The 18,439-nt window shown below is 35.3% G+C and overlaps 3 protein-coding genes across 6 annotated transcripts; 1 reads left to right on the plus strand and 2 right to left on the minus strand.

The window, feature by feature from the left end:
* Nucleotides 1-2,509: 2,509 nt before the first annotated feature.
* On the minus strand, nt 2,510-5,093 carry LOC114714128 (UV-B-induced protein At3g17800, chloroplastic). The gene is made up of 3 exons (XM_028898827.1): nt 4,861-5,093; nt 4,058-4,326; nt 2,510-3,440 (listed from the first exon to the last, which is right to left on the minus strand). The coding sequence occupies exons 1-3, from the start codon at nt 4,990-4,992 to the stop codon at nt 2,609-2,611; spliced, it is 1,233 nt and encodes a 410-aa protein (XP_028754660.1). The 5' UTR covers nt 4,993-5,093; the 3' UTR covers nt 2,510-2,608.
* Nucleotides 5,094-6,384: 1,291 nt separating this feature from the next.
* On the plus strand, nt 6,385-12,213 carry LOC114714144 (phosphomevalonate kinase, peroxisomal). 4 transcript variants are annotated; one of them, XM_028898846.1, is made up of 10 exons: nt 6,385-6,549; nt 6,834-6,984; nt 7,302-7,399; nt 7,661-7,770; nt 7,848-7,900; nt 8,392-8,772; nt 9,204-9,308; nt 10,096-10,323; nt 11,027-11,149; nt 11,771-12,213. In XM_028898846.1, exons 1-10 carry the CDS (start codon nt 6,524-6,526, stop codon nt 12,035-12,037), a joined length of 1,542 nt encoding a protein of 513 aa, XP_028754679.1. In that variant the 5' UTR covers nt 6,385-6,523; the 3' UTR covers nt 12,038-12,213. The 4 variants fall into 4 exon arrangements, with proteins under 4 accessions (XP_028754679.1, XP_028754681.1, XP_028754680.1 ...); XM_028898848.1 differs by lacking the exon at nt 6,834-6,984 and adding an exon at nt 6,729-6,790 and having other exon boundaries at nt 6,394-6,549; XM_028898847.1 differs by lacking the exon at nt 6,834-6,984 and adding an exon at nt 6,745-6,790 and having other exon boundaries at nt 6,394-6,549.
* On the minus strand, nt 12,149-14,629 carry LOC114714143 (pentatricopeptide repeat-containing protein At1g31920). Its single transcript, XM_028898845.1, has 2 exons — nt 12,517-14,629; nt 12,149-12,387 (listed from the first exon to the last, which is right to left on the minus strand). Exon 1 carries the CDS (start codon nt 14,353-14,355, stop codon nt 12,556-12,558), a length of 1,800 nt encoding a protein of 599 aa, XP_028754678.1. The 5' UTR covers nt 14,356-14,629; the 3' UTR covers nt 12,149-12,387; nt 12,517-12,555.
* Nucleotides 14,630-18,439: the final 3,810 nt, after the last annotated feature.

The raw sequence follows: 18,439 nt of genomic DNA on the forward strand, positions 1-18,439 counted from the left end.
AATTTGCAAATTCCACTTCTCTAGGAGAATGATGATTTGGTTTTGTAAAAACTAGTATTTTTATTGTGAACTCTCATATTCTTGTCGTAAATGTATACTGTATTTAATTATTAAAAATTGATTGAAATTAATACTTGAATGATACGCAATAACATACTATATATGGCTAATGGTTGGAAAACAATTATTTTGCATCTTGCATGCGAGAGGCAAATTTATGATGACCTTAGAAAGCAAAATGATATATGAAGTACTGTACTGAAATAGGCTGGCAACTATGTAGATACAGAACAAATTAATCCACTTACAAGTGGATGTATTTATGTTAGTAATGGGCGTATACGTGTTGCAAATATCCTAATTCTACTTTTGAATAGTTACTCCTAAAGTTGTGAACTGTTTTGTTCAACTTATGAATGAAATAAATCTACTTGCAAAGGATGTATTTATATATATATATATATATATATCCGTGTTGCAAATACCCTAATTTCACTTGTAAACCGTTGATCCCATTTTTGTGAATTGTTCTGTTTAACTTTATGAATGAAATAAATCCACTTGCAAATAGACATATTCATGTTAATGGGTGTATCTGTGTTGCAAATATCCTAATTGTACTTGTGAATTGTCATTCTCAGACTTGTGAATTGTTTTGTACAATTTTAAAAATTAAATAACTTCACTTGCAAATAGACGTATTTATATTGTTAATGGGCATAATTGTGTCACAGATTTTCTTATTCCACTTGTAAATTGCTCTCGGACTCGTGAATTGTTGTGCTCATAAATTAGATAAATCCACTTACAAATGGATATATTTCTATTGTTAATAATCTGTGTTGCAAATTACCTGATTCCACTTGTAAATAGTCCCTCCTAGACTTGTGAGTTACGATGTTCATCTTCTTTAATTCAAATAATTCACTTGCAAATGGATATATTCTTATTGTTGATATATGTATTTTTTTTGCAAATTTTCTAATTTTAGTTGTCAATATGCAGCCGCATTTTCAAAACATGAGGTTGTTAAGCAATGTATCCTTGTTACAAATTCTCTAATTTCATTTGTTAGTACTACATCATATACTCGTATACTAATGGGGATAAGTAGAAGATTAGAATTAATTAACATGAAATATACTCATAATATATTTCCTAAAATTGAAATTGTACAAATTCTCTATACACAAATTTGAACACATTCTAAAATAGCTTAAATTACATTTCAGATAGAAATATAATAATTGCTATGTCATCGCTTTTTTGTTGTTGTGTCTTTATCCGTTAAAGAGTTTCGCAACACAGCCTGATTTCGTATTTTTTCTATAAATAAAGAGCCATCACAACAATTCAGACTTTAATACAGTGTGTTGTTCTTATGGCACAAGGATAAGAACCATTCAATACATTCACACAAGTGCAACAATAAAAGCTCAAAATAATCAATGAACTCATAAATATTTAATTTCACTGTCACTAACCATATATAATACATTGTTGCATATCATTCAAGTATTAATTTCAATCAATTTTTAATAATTAAACATAGTATATGTTTACAATAGGAATTTGTGAATTCACAATAAAAATATGAGTTTTCACAATACCAAATCACTATTTTCATGGAGAAGTGGAATTTGCAAATTTATAATACAATTCATGATAGGAACTAAAAAGTTTACTCTCAATGCTGAACGATGTGAATCTAAAATCAACCCACCTTATAATTTTATCTCAAATCTGAATCGTGAAAAAATTTCTCACTAGCTCAGAACTTCACGACAACCGAAACCAAACCCATAAAATCTACAATAAAAGAAATAAAGAAGAATTTTGTAGTATTATATGCAAAAAATTTTGAGTGGAAAGGTGGTGAAAGAGGTCAATACCACATAGAGAGAGAGAGACTATGGTGACAATGAAGGCTCTTATTACTAGAACAACACAAACAACAAAGGCACTCCATACTGGAATAGTAATGACAGTGAAGGCTTTCCTTACCAAAATAACGATAATGACGAATGATCTCTCCCAACCCAATAACAGATTTTTCAGAGAGTGAGATAGAGAAGAGCTTGAGTTATTGACAGTTTTAAGAGAGGAGAAAGAGCTTCAGTTTTGAGAGGTAACAATATTTTTTCTGCCTTTTTTTCCCCTAAAGTATAGATATCCTCGTATTAAAAACAATCATATTCAAAACACTATCAGACACTAAATATGAATACCTCTTCCTGCGAGAATTCAAACCTTGATTCACCACATTGTGAAAAACTAACCCCTTCTACTCAACCCAACCCCTGTTGGCATTTTTTCTGCTCTTAAATTAATTTCATTTTGTTCTTTTAATCCTGCAGTAATATTTCAGAATATTTCAAAATGTTTTGAGACTATTTGAAATAAATTGTCTTCGGTCCTTAATTGAAATTTTCCCATCTTGCAATGATATGATTGCCTTTGTGAACTTCCCCTCCTTCTTACTCGCTATACGCCATACGATCTTCTCGAGTTCAGGGTTATCACAAAGTAGACATGCTCCATGTTACATTTACATTAACGTGCTTTACAAGCTACAACATGCAGTCGAAAGATCTACAAAGATAGTATTCTAGTTATTGACAAAATGAAATTTGGATTCAACGTAGTTTTCTGCATCCCATAGGAATGATCCAAAGGCCACGGCCTCCAAAACTAGCATGGTCAGACCAGAGAGAGTGACGGAAAGCGTTTCATCTGTAGGGGTCTCGATAGAACCATCCTCAGCGATTCTGATGTCTGGCCTCCCAAAAAGGGCCTGAGTCTGCTTTTCAACCAAGGATATGGCTTCCTTAGAACGTATGGTTGCATATCTCTGCAGGGTCTCTCCATCCAAGTACATTACATAAGATCTGAGTCTGTATGATTTGGCTTCACCAGGTTCTATGTAATATTCTCCCTCCACAATGCTATCGTTGTCTTCATAAGCAGGGATTCTGATCAATGAATCGGGATCCCAGAGCCTGTTTGCCGGTGATGGTTCTTCAAAGCTCACATCATCTGCTTTACCAAAATCCTCAGGAAGGGTTTTCATTGTCCTCTCAAGTTGAAACCGTTCATCAACTCGTTTAAGGAAGTAACCATACATTATTGAAGCAGCATACAACTTGCCAAGTTTTATTTTACTAATCTGAACAGCTGTCTCAAGAGGACCCACCACAACTCGTTCGCCTAGGACAAGAGATAGGTGGCTTTGTATCATCTCAAATGCCTCTGGGGAATGAACAGCTTCTAGTTTCTGCTCTTGGTTTGGCCAGAAATCCACTCGGCCAGTAGGATCGGAGGCTGACGATACTTTTGGGATCATTGAAATGCCATTTTCAACAAATCTCTGAACAATGGAGCAGTATAGTATCTCTTCCAATGTTGCACGCTTCTCTTTCTCCCTTAGTTCAGCTATCCTCCTGAAATTCAGATTTAACAAAATCAAGGTTTATCAAGGCATGTCCATGTCTTTAAGGCAGGTAAGAACACTTCAGCTAGCAATTTCCCTACCAGCAAAAGCAATTAAAAACAATGGGGTAAAGGTCCCCAGTAAAGAAAACACGCTCATAACCCTGGATAACAGGTAGTAGAAGTATCAATTTGCACAAGGGGAAGCCAAAAATAAAAGAAAAAAAATACAAGAGACACAATGTTAAAAATAGGATACCGCCTAAGCAGGCTTCTTTTTGTAACTTAAACACAGTATGTTATTCCAAATTACTACAATATATTTCCATAATTAGTGTATGTGACTGTGAGGGAGTACATTCTGTCTCTGTATCATCGATCAATAAATCAGATATTCTTTATAAGCAATTGGTCAGATCAAAAGCTGATCTCATAACTCTTATTCAATAAATTTAATTTATCAACTTATGAACAAAAAATTCAGTTGAGGTGGACTCTATCCCAGATAAGGCTCATCATCAGCTTCTTGCTCCAGCCATCAGGTGAGCAAACTGTCCAAGCAATTAGGCTATTGCCCATTGATCAATGGGATGCAAAATTATTTTCACACCAGATATAAAGGACTTACTTGTAAAGAATATCTTGAGCTGGAGATTCTTCCTTCTGGGCATCTTCATCAGTTTGAAGGTTCTCAAGTTGCTGATCGATGGCTGCTGGCAATAGATGAGGATGAGTTTGCAAAATCTGTGCCAAAAGCTGACCAACTGGTGACTCTAATTGAAGGGGAGCAACAGGCACTGAATTATCATTTGAATTAGCTGATGCTTTCAGGACTAAGCCTCTAGACCGGCAGTTGTATAGTTTATAAAGCTTGGAGGTGCCAATTGAAGGACAGGTCTACAATAGAAAAGAATACGTTTCAAGTGTTTGCTTCGAAGTAGCGCGCACAGCAAATTAAATACCAAAAACTACGTTTAGCTTTCCAGTCCATAAGAATGTACAAGCAACATAATATGAGATGCAAGGCTGGTTTCGCATTCCTCAGCTCTAGAGAAATCCAGAATTTCAAATAGCCAAAATTTCAGAGCCTTATTTCGGCTATCTCTCTGTCCAAAACAGCCGACACAAGGCTGGAGATTAAGTTCAGTTTCGCTGAAAATACAAGGAAGAGAAGATAAAAATTTTCAAAGACCCCCGCCAACATCTTCCCAGTAAAAAAATTGAAACTTCCAAGTCATAGCCAGCTAACTGCAAGGAAATTTTTCATCTGGCCCTCTTATCTAGGCGACAATTTTCTAGAAAGAGTATACGAGACTAAATACGAATAATTTTCCAACACAAGCTGCGCTACCAAAATCTGCCAAAGAAGAAAGCCATAAGAAATGCAGAGCAAAAATTAAGAGCATGCAGATGAAAAGACTGGAAATTTACTGTGAAGAGTCCCGCCGAAAGGAAACTTTTGGCGTCGGAAAAGGCATGCAGGTTTCGAAATTCAGGCAGCCGGATACCTCCCGAAGGTGGGAGTGCCACCAATACGTCGCTGATAGCACCAGAGACCTGCATTTTTGCTTCAATTTCTCAATTCTGCGGTCCGACGCTAGGGCTCCCGACTCTTCCCACCGGGATAGCCAAAAAGAAAAACAGGGTCGTTGAATCAAGCTTGGTTGTCTGGCGCTGGGAACGAAGATTCGAAACAGTATTATATATACCCAATAAAAGTGGGAAAAAATGGATTTTTGCCAACAAGAAAAAGCGGACACTTTTTTTTTTACAAAGAAAAAGTGGACGCTTTTAGTTATAATAGTTCAATTTAATTTAATGGGAGAAAAAATTGAAAAATATAAAAATGCATCGACATATATGCTTGCCCCATTTTCCCCTTTTCACAAAAAAACTGAAAAAAGCATAATCTCATTTTGATGAACTTTTTTTTGTATAGGCACAAATATTTTTCTATTAAAAATAATCTTGTTTGAAGTATAATTACACTTTTTTTTTAATGAACTTCTATTAATCAATCCTCCAGTGCAGCTATTTTGGGTCTCCCGTGTGGCCGAAAGACAAAAGAGTTGGATCTCATGAGTTCCACATTTTAGAATTCGTAGGGCCTGAGTTAGCATTGCCTTGAATATAATCTAATCACAGCACACAAAAAAAATCATAATGAAGTTGAAGATAAATTTATTCAAAATGGCCAATGTATAGAATATATTTAACATTGTCAAATTTTTGGACTGAGGTAGATGAGGTTTCTAAAGTTATGATATAAAATATCTATTAGGAAAAATGATATAGAAAAAAGAAAAAAGACCGCTGAAATAAAAAAATTTCAAACAAGACCAATTTATAAAAATTGTTGTCAAAACTTATATTATTATTGTCAAAACCAATACTAATATTATGATGGGTCTTTATTTACAAACTTTTTTATTTTGGTAGTCTTTTTTTGCATTTTCCCTATCTAATTATATATTTGTAATTTTTGTTTAATAACAAATATTTCTTTTTATTATTAAATTTATCTAGATATATATATACATGACAGTACAATTTTGTTACTGTTCCGATCATAAATATAAAACCCATTTTGTAATGTTACAAAATGAGTCTTATATTTAGAACCAGAAGAATATCGTGTTTTTCTTTTTGTTCCACAAAACCAATGAACTTAAAATGTCAGCTTGCTAATTTTTATTTTTCATTTATTTATTATTTGGCCAAAAATTTGTTTTTAAAAAGTTAAAAAAGTGTTTAAATAGAAATAAAATTATAATTTCAAAAATAATTTTACGGCCTATAAAATAAATATATAAAAAAATTTGTCTAAAAAATACTTTTAAAAATCACCCGTGGATTTTTCTCTCTTTCCTTCAACTTTTTTTTTTTCTTTTTTCTTTATTAAGTACCATATCTCGTTAAGTATTGAATGTTCAAGGCTCGACATCTCCACAACCACCGAAACGAGACTGACAGCCCAATCAGTTACTGAGATCGGCGTCGCTTCTGAACTTCCATCATTAATCGCTGAAGCACTTTTTGCCTTCTAGTTTCCACAAATTTTGGTGCTTTAGCTCCAGCTCCAGTTGTTCTTGAAATGTGTAGTGGGAGCTCTATGGCTGTGTAAGTTCATTCTCCATCCACATCGCCGAGAATTCGCATCTCCAGTTTGTTCCCGGGCACTATGATTTGAAAGAACTTAACCAGAGCAAGCATGCAATTAAATTGGGATTTTGGCTATAAACAAGTAAACGCTAACTGAAATTTTAGCTTTGGTTTTTCTTGTGTTGGAGTTAATACAGGGTGATTTGTGATCAGTGATCAGATTTCTCTCACCCATATTCTCTCGATGCAAGAAAAGAAGGTAAATGTACTCTAACTTGTTGTTGCTGACTTTGTTGACTCAGGGTGGCTTCTGCTCCAGGGAAGGTGTTGATGACCGGGGGTTATCTCATATTAGAGAGACCAAACTCGGGGCTTGTACTCAGTACAAATGCCCGGTTTTATGCAATCGTGAAACCACTTTATGAGGAAATAAAACCCGATAGCTGGGCGTGGGTGGGTTATTATTGTACATATTGTTCTTTGTGAAATGATCTGGATTTGACAAATATTTTTCTGCTTCCCAGATTCTGGGGAGTATACTGTGCTTTCAGTCTTGTTATGGCTAGAAATTTTGTCATGACGCTTGCCTTGATCAAAGATGAGGCAGCAAGCGTTCGAATAAGAAACAGATCTATCTGTATACACAATTGCTGTTTATTTTAGACGAACCCAATAAGGAAAGAGAAGATGTAAACATCGGCTTAAAAGCACGGACAGATGTGTTGTGGCGCTGAGTTATACCTGATTGTTGTCCTTTTCATTTCATTCAGGCATGGACAGATGTGAAATTAACATCTCCTCAGCTGTCCAGAGAAGGCATGTACAAATTTGCTCTCAAAAGTCTTCAAATTCAATGTGTTTCTTCAAGGCAAGTTTCATGTGTTGCTTTTGCCTTCATTTGATCTTTTCTTTGCCGTTATTGAAACTCATTCATTTACAATGCTGGAAGTTGAATTCTGGACCTCATTAATAACAAGCAATGCATTTACTATAGTACAGGGATTTTGAATGGTCTAAGCTAAAGAATTTTCCTTTTGTTTTTTGCTGCACTAGACACTTTCAGTGGCTTGATTGCAGAGTTGGATAACCTATTGTGGGCTTACGATTATTGACTGGCTCATTATTTCAGTGAAACAAGGAATCCTTTTGTGGAGAATGCTGTGCAATATTCTTTGGCTGCTGCGCGTGCAACATTTGACAAGAATAAGATCGAGTCATTGCATAAGCTACTTTTGCTAGGTAACATATGGTTTTTGTTCTCTATTGTTAGAAAGCAGCTTCAAACTTCTGATTTTCTGACTGGATTTGTTATGCAGGTCTTGATATTACAATTTTGGGTGGTAATGATTTCTATTCATACAGGAACCTGGTAATTTACCCTTGTTTATGATTTCTTTAGGTCATCTCCTAAGAGTGTCTTTTGACTGTCTCTAGAGTAGTTTTCATTACCTTGTTTTAAAATTCAATTGATGTCTATTATTTCACTGCTGATATGAACAACTAAATGTTGTATTTTGTAAGATTGTTTTTGGGAAGATATAACTTTTAGTCTTTGAAATTTCTCTTAATTATTGATTTAGTCTCTAAACTTTGCCTCTTAATTCTTGTAGTTCATCGAATCAAATAATTACATGAACTGAGTTATTCCAAGTCAGGAAACTATAGGGACTGAGTTGTTGAAAATTTCAGGGATTAAAATTTATATTTTCCCATTTTTTATATGTAGATCCTTTTATCTTCTCTCCCTCATCCCTTCCCCCCGGTTGCAAGACTTTTTCTTTAACATTCCACCACTTGAACAGTAGATAAAATAAAAAAGATTAAATTAAGAAATTAATTTTCCAGTAAATTCTTTGGCAGATTGAAAGATACGGACTTCCTTTGACGTCAGAATCATTGGCCACCCTTCCACCATTTTCCTCAATAACCTTGAATATTGAGGATGCTAGTGGAGCAAGCTGCAGACCTGAAGTAGCCAAAACTGGATTGGGCTCGTCTGCAGCAATGACAACTGCTGTGGTTTCTGCTTTACTTCATTACTTTGGAGTTGTAAGGCTCTCCTTATCCAACGATCCTCAGGAAAGGAAGAATATTGAAGATCTTGATGTGGTGCATAAAATAGCTCAAACTGCTCATTGTATTGCACAAGGAAAAGTAGGCAGCGGGTTTGATGTTAGCTCAGCTGTCTATGGCAGTCAACGCTATGTGCGGTTTTCACCAGAAGTGATCTCTTATGCTCAGGTCACACCTATGTGTTCTAGATTTCTAATCAGTATTTGTTCTATGCAGAATCTATCCGAAGATTTGGCTTTGGATGGGGCTCAATGGTGTCGTACAATCCATGTAGCTGACCCTACCTAATGGGATAAAGCTTTGTTGTTGTTGTTGTTGTATTTGTTCTATGCAGAATTTATTCATGCTATCAGCGCCATAATTGTTGATCATTCATTACTTCTATGCATTGGTTAAATATAGTTTTGGCATTATTCCAATTCTCATAAACAATTATTGCCATTAGCCCCATTATTTTAGACTGCTCATTCTAAGGGGAAAACTTTTTAAAATGCTCGTGTTGTTTGTTTTCTTTATTTAATGGCCTAATGTTATATTGAAATTAGTAAATACGCTCCACAAACATCATTAACTTTGTTGACTTGTTATTGACATTGCAGGTTTCAGCAAATGCGGGGTTTCTATTGGAGGCTATCACTAATGTTTTGAAAGGAAAATGGGACCATGAGAGGACTGAGTTTTCATTACCTCCCTTGATGACTCTTGTAAGCAACTTCAATTTCACATATGTTGGCTCTTGTGTATATCTGTGTGTCCGACAGTTGCACGTGTTATTGGATACTTACCTCTTCTCCTATCTCCCTTTTTCCTTTGTGAGTGATGAGGGTTCTATATTGCTATGTACTTTTACTTTTAATCCCTAATATAACATGGTTAACTAAAACCTTCTGCGAATGGAAATGAAAAGGATAGTAATGAACCGCATATCAAATGTAGAATTTTAAATCGCTTGTTGAATATCCCTCTTGGTTTTTCTGAGCCTTCTGTTCTATGCATGCCTTTATCTCTCTGTAATTCACCCTTCTGGCCTTTGGCTACCAAATGTATCCTAACCTCTTATATTTCCTCTGACACTTCACTGATTAGATAGCAGCTTTTCATTTGATACTTGCGTTCTGCTTATTTACCAACATCCACTTCTCTGTAATTACATCTAGTATCTGTGTAGAGGCAAGAATGGTGTACTTTAAATCAGGGGTGATCCTCCGTGTTGTGTAGAACAATAATGACGTGGGGAACAATAATTATTTTATCACTGATAAACTTTCAAGTTCTTTAATATTTTCCATTATTATACTTATTCTGTAATTAGCAAAATATCCCTAGGATCTCCCTGATTGTGTATATCCCTTATCTTCTGCCTCGTAATTATTGCCCACCTTGTATATATTGTACTGTTCATATTGGAATAATACACACCAGAATATTTTCAGTCAATACCCACAGTCTGAAGCATATGGGATATATTGTACTGAATATTTTTCTCTTCAGTTACTAGGAGAACCAGGAACTGGTGGTTCATCCACACCATCGATGGTAGGTTCTGTCAAAAAATGGCAAAAGTCAGACCCTCATAAATCTCAGGAAATGTGGAGAAGGCTGTCAGAAGCAAATTCAGCTCTGGAAATGCAACTGAAATTGTTAAGCGGACTAGCAAAGGAACAATGGGATGCATATAAATATGTAATTGATAGCTGCAGCATGCTTAGATCAGACAAGGTATTTCTGAGCTCATTTACAATTGTGTTAATAAGGTGATTTGGAAATCAAAATATAACATAACTGATTGACATTTCAGACTGTCACCCCAAGCTTACTTCTTAGCGGTGATCATATTCAATATAGGATAATAAAATTAAAAAAACTCTAAGGAAGGATGTAGAATCAGATATAACATCAAAATTTTAAGTTTTTAATGATCCCTCTTGGTTTGCCTCATACAGGGTGTTAGCTTAATGTCTTAAAATTGTAAGCCTCATGGCTCCCAATAAACATAATTATGGTGATATCTTTTTGGTAACTTCTAAATTTCATTGCTCCTGTTTTTGATGGGGCATGGAGCTTTTTACAATTGTATTCTTGGTAAGGAAAAACGAAGGATTGGGTAAAAGAAACTGCTCCAGTCATCGCATGTTGTGTCCATAATGCAAATTAATACCGTGGTTAACTAGAAGTGCATTGGCGAAGAAGGCAAAATTATTTATGTAAAATCCTGTGCTAGATTTTGCGGCCATTGTAGCCAGATTTCAATTTCAGGTTGGGCACTTTGTAACTATAGATGTGACCTATCATGGCTGAGGCCTTTTTTAATTGATGTTGAGTTTCTATCTCTGGTTTTCCTTGCTATCTTGTGGCTTTGATTCTTGACTCTCGATTTTTTCTTTTTGGCTGTTGATGTTTAAAATGCAAACTTCATGAGCAGTGGATTGAGCAAGCTTCTGAACCTAACAAAGAAGCAGTTATTAAAGCACTGCTAGGAGCAAAAGATGCGATGCTTCAAATTAGATATCATATGCGCACAGTGGGTGAGGCCGCTGGTGTTCCTGTAAGTTCATTCTACCAAACCAGTGCACGTTTATTGTCTCCTGCTTACATGACTCCGATTTCCTTGTAAAGTTTATATCCAGGTGTAATAATAAACTGATCGTAACTGGTGTGAACTCATTCTTATATTTTAAGAAGGGTAGTGAGACTTTGCCCTATTTAAAAGTAACCCTTGATTTATATTGCGTCTCTCTCTTCTTCTTTTTTCATGAGGAAATGAGTGGGTTTAATATTTGATGATCTTTTTGGGATTGATTAACCCGGGAACTTATTGGATATTTTCCTTCCCATAGCCAGTTGCTATCGGAATCCTATTGAATAGGATGTGTCCGGGTGAGAGTTTCAAATCTAATTATAGCATAATGGACTTGGAAAAATTCCATAAATAATGTGTATTGCCCAAATACTGAATCAATTAAGATTCAAGAAAGTTAACATGGGATTTGAATTGCGTTTATGTTTTTTGAGCATAAATATTGTAACTGGAAGACTCATAGCTTTTATATGCTCTATTCCAAGTGTAATCACAGAGAAGATACACTCACATTTGCTTTCCTGGTTGATTAGCTTAGCAATTTAATAATTATGAGTCCAATATTCTCATGAGCTGCAAAATATACAGATTGAACCAGAATCACAGACACGACTTCTTGACGCTACTATGAACTTGGAAGGGGTTTTGCTGGCAGGAGTTCCAGGAGCAGGAGGATTTGATGCAGTCTTCGCTGTCACCTTAGGAGGTTCAAGCACAAACGTATCAAAAGTTTGGGGTTCACTCGATGTGCTTGCATTGCTTGTTACAGAAGATCCTCGTGGAGTTTCTATAGAGAATGCTGACCCACGAACCAATGAAATCACATCAGCTGTGTCGGCAATCCATATTGAATAAGCTGATTGCCATGAATTAAAATATCGCAAATGACCGCAAAATATTTGCAAGGAATGTGTTCTAGAATAGGTGAATTAATTTCTTTTGCGTATGAGGAAAAAGATGACCGGATAATAAGATTGATATCCGTTGTATTCTTGAAAAATGTACAATGTGAAAAGGAACCCTTCATTTAATTGTCTCTGCTCTTCTTACAAGTTCTGTGTTGAATGCTCCAATTCGTCGCCCAAGATCTTTGAATGTTCTGATGTGCAAACCACTTCAGAAACTTGAAATAGAATTGTGTTGAATGGCTATGGTCAAAACTATGTTCCGACCTTATTTTCTTCTTACTCTTCTGTTTGACCTCCCTGGATTCCAGAAATTGTAACAGCATTTAAAAACAATATGCTCAGCAATTCCCCAATCTCTAATCTCATGAACGGAATGAGAATCATCTGTTGAGAATATAACATGAGACGTGTAAACAGGAAATCTACCCATGAATCACAGCCCCTCGAATGTGAATATAAAGAGATTTACCAATAGTCTCTATAAAAATGGTGGAACCTATGGCGGTCTCTTACAATGATTTCTCGCTCATAAATCATCGAAATGTATTTGGTGTAGGTATGACAGTCCTTGCACATCCTGAGGTTTCTTGATATTCTTATGGGAGATCCTTTAGATGTATGAATTAGTGCAAATGCAGTTGCTAGCTTCTGACTATGATATTTCAGTCTTTCCCTCTTTTCCTCTTCATCTACATCAAGCAACACCTGCGATGTATCTGGCGTATAGCCTTCGAATTTCAACTGCCATTCCATTTGGTGAATCATGTCATAGATTCTTTCACATTGTGCCCGAGACTTGTCCTGTGAGACAAACTTGTGGACCTCTCTCTTTGCTTCAACCAAGCTAAACCCAGGCGTTTGAATCAAGCCCTTTTCAGCCATTTCTTTTCTGATCCTTGCCACGTCATCCCACCTTTTAACTTGTGCATACATATTTGACAGCACCAAATGGTCACTGGGATTTCTAGAGTTCATCTGGAAAAGATTCTGAGCAGCAATCTCACCTAGTTCTAGATCAAGATGAACTTTACAAGCACTAAGAAGACTCCTCCACACCACATCATTTGGTGTTACCGGCATGCTCTTTATGAGTTCATAGGCTTCCTTCAGCATCCCAGCTCGCCCCATGAGATCCACCATGCAGCTATAATGCTGAACTGTTGGTTCAATACCATGCGCAGATTGCATGAGATTGAAACACTGTAGACCTTCATTGACCAGACCAGCATGGCTGCAAGCACTTAACACGCCCACATAGACAACATCATCTGGTGCCAAACCTTGTTCCTGCATTTCCCAGAAAACTCTCAGAGCTTCCCTGCCATGTCCATGCATGGCAAGCCCAGATATCATCGCAGTGTAAGAGAATCGATTCTTCTCGGCCATGTTTTGGAACAGACAAAGCGCTTTCTCGAGGCATCCGCACTTGGCATACATGTCAATCAATGAAGTCTGAACAATGACATTGAGCTCACTGATGTTTCTTAGCAGAACTGCATGAATGCACCTTCCAAGATCAAGAGCACCCAAATGGGTACAAGCAGAGAGCACACTGACTAATGTGCTCTCTTCAGCCCTCCAGCATCCATCATTGCTCATATCACTAAACAAAACCAGGCACTCCTGCCACATTTCAACACTTGCATGAGCTCCAATTATAGCACTCCATGAAGCTATGCTCTTCTCATCCATTTTCTCAAACACAGCACGAGCATGATCTATTTGCTTACATTTTGCATACATGCTGATCAAACTGTTCTGTACAAATATATCATCTTCAAGACCCACCTTAAGGGCAAATCCATGAATTTGCTTTCCCTCTTGGAGAGCTCCTAGAAGAGAACATGCCTTGAGAAGAGGTGGGTGAGTGAAGTTGTCAGGCTCAACTCCTTTTTCAAGCATCTCTTCATAAAGAAGCAAAGCTTCTTCTAAATTTATATTCTTGACGTAGCCTCTGATCATGGTGTTGAATTCAAAACTACCAGGCTCCTCGATTTGACGAAAGATTGAGCAAGCATACTCCAGACTTCCCCAATTGGTTAGGGCACATGTAGCTAAAAGATTGCTCGCACAGAAAGAATCCCAGAACAAGCCCAACTTGAGGATTTGGGCATGAACTTGCTTAAATTCTTCCATGCTGTTGCATTTTTTCAGCAGAGACAAGCATTTCTGCTCGTTGTGCCTGAATCTGAATTCAACGTTTTGGGGTGGATTCTTCGGCGGTGATAAGAGATGGGTTTGGGTAAGGACAGATGTCCCGCTCATCCTTTCATCCAAACCATGATAACCCAGAAATCGCAGATAAAACTGGAAAACGATAACCCCATCATTATTCCAGCACACATGAGTGACCCATCATTTCAATTGCAGTAAGAATTAATTCAAGCTTGAAGATGAACAGAAAAAACGGAATCTTTTGTGCCAAAGTGATCAAGGCCAGCAGCATATTGATCCCATTTCATGGAATAGCAACAGTAAGAACCGTAGGAAGCACAAGAAGAAGCGACAAGGGGATTGAAGCGAAAAAAGCCTGAACTGCGTACGTTTGAGAGGATTTGAATGTGATCCATGAGATTTCAAAGAGCATTTCCAGCCAGAAAAGCTATTGCAGGGGATTTCTGGATAGGATAACGTTTGGGAAAGGGTTGGTCCCACCAGATCCTCCTCGCAACTTAGAACCCCTCTCACGTCTCGCCATGTGTGAAACCAAGGCCGGAACATTACGAAAGGCTGTTGTTTCTGCATGTAGTGACTTCTAGACCACATAAATTAGGAAAAAACATATATTCATATATTAATGATGGTTATTTAAACGGATTGTTGGGTGAAATGTTTGACGTGCCATCGGATCAAGTGTTTATGGGCTGTGGTTGGAGTACTCCGAAACTCAGACAATGCCATAATGTATTTTAAGTAATTTGCTACCAGGTAACAACTTATATCTCCGAAAGTGCAAACTCTATAACTAACAGCTTCAGGTTTTTTTTTTTTTGGGGGGGGGGGGGACTCCATAGCTAAAACTTCGAGATAAATGAATGAAGTGAAGAAGAGGGGGAAGTTATTCAAGTGAAGGATTTTATTTTTGGCCAGCATTAAGTGAAGGATATTCATATTATAAGATTTCAACTATATTCTTAAAAATTTATAATACCCAATTGTTTAAAAAATGGGTCAAATATGATATTATTGGATCCAAATCTATTTAATTAATGAAATTTGAATAACATATTGATTGAAATTTGAATATATTGAATTAAATGGAAAAACATTATAAATAAATGAAATTTTAATCAAAGGCTCAAATGAAAAAATTATAATTAATTTTGAATTTAAATAATATCTTAATTGGGATTTGAATATATTGCATTAAATATAAAGCATCATAATTAAACAGTATATGAATTAGAGGCTTAAATGGAGAAATAAATAAATAATTTTAAGTTTTTATATATTTTTTCTAAATTTTGCATCTCTGATTCAAGTTCTATTTGAATGAATAAAAAAAATCATACTCTTATAAAAAAGTAAATCTTGAGCTACAGTAAATAATGTACTTTATTATAATTTTAAATCTAATTAAATATGCTAATCTGTCTACCAAAAAATTTCTCTAAACAATCATGTAACAAAAACTGAACTTTTTTCCCGTCAAGTAAATTTTGAACTTAAAAAGTCTGGAGTGGGCACCACATCGGAACCAAAACTGAGCAGGATTGGGTGCAAGTAAGTAATTAAAAAGAATCACAAAAAACAATAATTTAAAGAACCTGGGCCTTTGGGTCCCCGTTGTACAAAAACAATTAGACTTGGGCGAGACTAATGTGTTGGCCCTGGACCAATCTATGTGAGAAAAGAAAAAGTTGTATGAGCCACCCAGATCCTGGCTGGATTCAATGTTATTCCATGTTCCTGTTTCAAAACCCGATGAAGACATTTTAACTTTCAAGTTTCAATAATAGGAGTTAGGTCTGACAAAAAAGGTTAATCTCTCATAACATAGTGAATCAATATTTGAATTCCTGTTGAAAGAGGTGTCCACATTTAGCGTCCGACAGTGTCTTAAATATGATTGCCTCCAATAGAAGGCTATTTATGTTTGGGGGGGACTTTCAACTTTCAAGCCAAAACCCAATCCACCCAATAAATACGCTTACTTTGGAAAATTTGGATTAAACCCACCGCTTCAAATTGAAATGAGTTCATAATGCCTTTTGAGGAAAAGCTAATCATCGCGTTGATTGTGGTTAGCTACATAAGTTCATAGGATCCTCCCCTATAACGTAACAACTTTATTGATTTGGAGGAGCGAGACATATAATGTCTCTGATTTGGTCTGTCTCTGGTTGTACTCTTATAATTTTGCCATATCCCTTCAGGCAGGGGAGGGGTTTGATTGTGTATAAAAATTTAGAGTAATAAATTTTCAAGAAAAGAAAATAACTATTAGTAAACCTTAATGAAAGTTATAAGTTATCATTTTTAATTCTAAAACTTGCTTAGATTTTTAATAATTATGTTTTTTTCTTAAAACTTAACTGTAATTTTCCCAAAAATCTTCCTAGTATAAGCATATTGCGCCTCCCCTCACATCTCACCTTTTTTTGTTTTAATCAACGAGAAGGGCGAGGGAATATAAGATGTGAAGAGGCCTTGGAGGAAGGGGAACAATAATTGATTGGAGCGTTGTCGCAGCTTTATGAGCTTCAAATTTGAACGCATTAAATAAGAATACCGATTACCCCAATCCCATCCAATTTAGTGGCATGCCTACTTTCATCAAAGTTGCTATCAACATTCACACTCAATCATTTGCCCCCTCTTGGCCGATTCCGATGATAAGATGATAGTATTACATATAGGCATTACATATAGGTATTGGCAAAATATATATATAAATATTCTTGAAAAACTATAGTATACCTTTTTTTTATTATAAATTTTAAATAACTAATTTTCTTATAACAAGTTAAAAATCATAAATATATAAAAATATATCTTTATTTTCAAACAAACTCTTGTAATAAATGAAAGAATTGATGAAAGAAAATGTATGCGAAAATATAACGAGAAAGTGTATGACAAATAGTTAGCCACAGAGTTGAAAAAAAAAAAGGTTAAATTATTTTGATTTGATTCCCTTCGAGGTACGCATGTTGGATGATATCAAACAAGCTTCTCTTGATTTTTAGGATTGACTAGTCCAAATGTAAGTGCTATTCACATGAAATAATTTTCCTTTTCAACCATAGCTCTTATTCAAGATAAACCTAAAGTTTATAAAATAAACTACATTTATTCTTAAATTTAAGGTTTATAAATAAGATTAAAAGAAGTATTTTATTAGAAGCACGTGATTTTTTTAATTTGTTAATATATTTAAATTAATTAAATAATCCTTATGTTAAATAATTTTCATAGTTTGAAATGGTGATATCATGGTTGGCAAAATAAAAAATAAAAAAATAAATCTTAAAATTTAAATTTTAAAAAAAGAATTATTACAAGGTTACGTTGTCATTTCAATAGCTATTAAAATATAGTTAATAAAACTGATTAAAAATTTTAAATTTTTTCCCAAAAAATGGTTATATACGGATGTTGATAATTAGGGGACGGGAGGAGGGGGGGTCGGGTCTATAATTAAGTAGGAGTAGGAGAAGCCCACACATGAGGGTACTGATACGCCTTATCTCATAGTGGGTAGGCCCATCCCCCACATGTGGCTCCGTACTGCCAGTCCTGCCTGCGTGACTGTCCAATGTCTGTTTCAGTCTAATGTTAAAGCCAATACTCTTTCCGTTCTAAATATAATATTTTTTTGTATCTAATAAAAGAGTATTTATAAACTAGAATTAGAATATTACAACTTAAATAAATAAACAAATAAATTTAAATTTAAATAACTAAAATTGCCAGTTAAAATTGGTTTGATTTATCAATTTATGGCCCTTGTTTTAAAATCCAAGTATGAAGAGAAAAATGATATGAAACAGGGGTATTCAATTTGTCCCGTCTCGATACCGGTAAGTTCGGGATGGGACGGGATGAGACAAAAAATTTCAGGACAGAACAAAAATGAGACAGGACAGGATACTGACCGGGACGGGATGGTCCTGGTTTTTTTCCTTTTAAGGATTAGTTATTAATAATTATTATTAGGTTATTCAATTTACTTATTAATAATAATAATTATTTTTATAGTGATTTTAGCTCTTAATTTATAATATTATCTCAACAAAATCTTCTTCCTCAATAAAATAATTCATAAAGTTATCATGTATTGTTTCTTTTACGATATTTGTTTTTTACAGTATTGTTTTTACACATTTTTTATATATATAATTGAGTT

This window comes from Neltuma alba, unplaced genomic scaffold (assembly GCF_004799145.2).
Source record: "Neltuma alba isolate B1F8T4 unplaced genomic scaffold, ASM479914v2 tig00011487_pilon, whole genome shotgun sequence".
NCBI lineage: Eukaryota > Viridiplantae > Streptophyta > Magnoliopsida > Fabales > Fabaceae > Neltuma > Neltuma alba.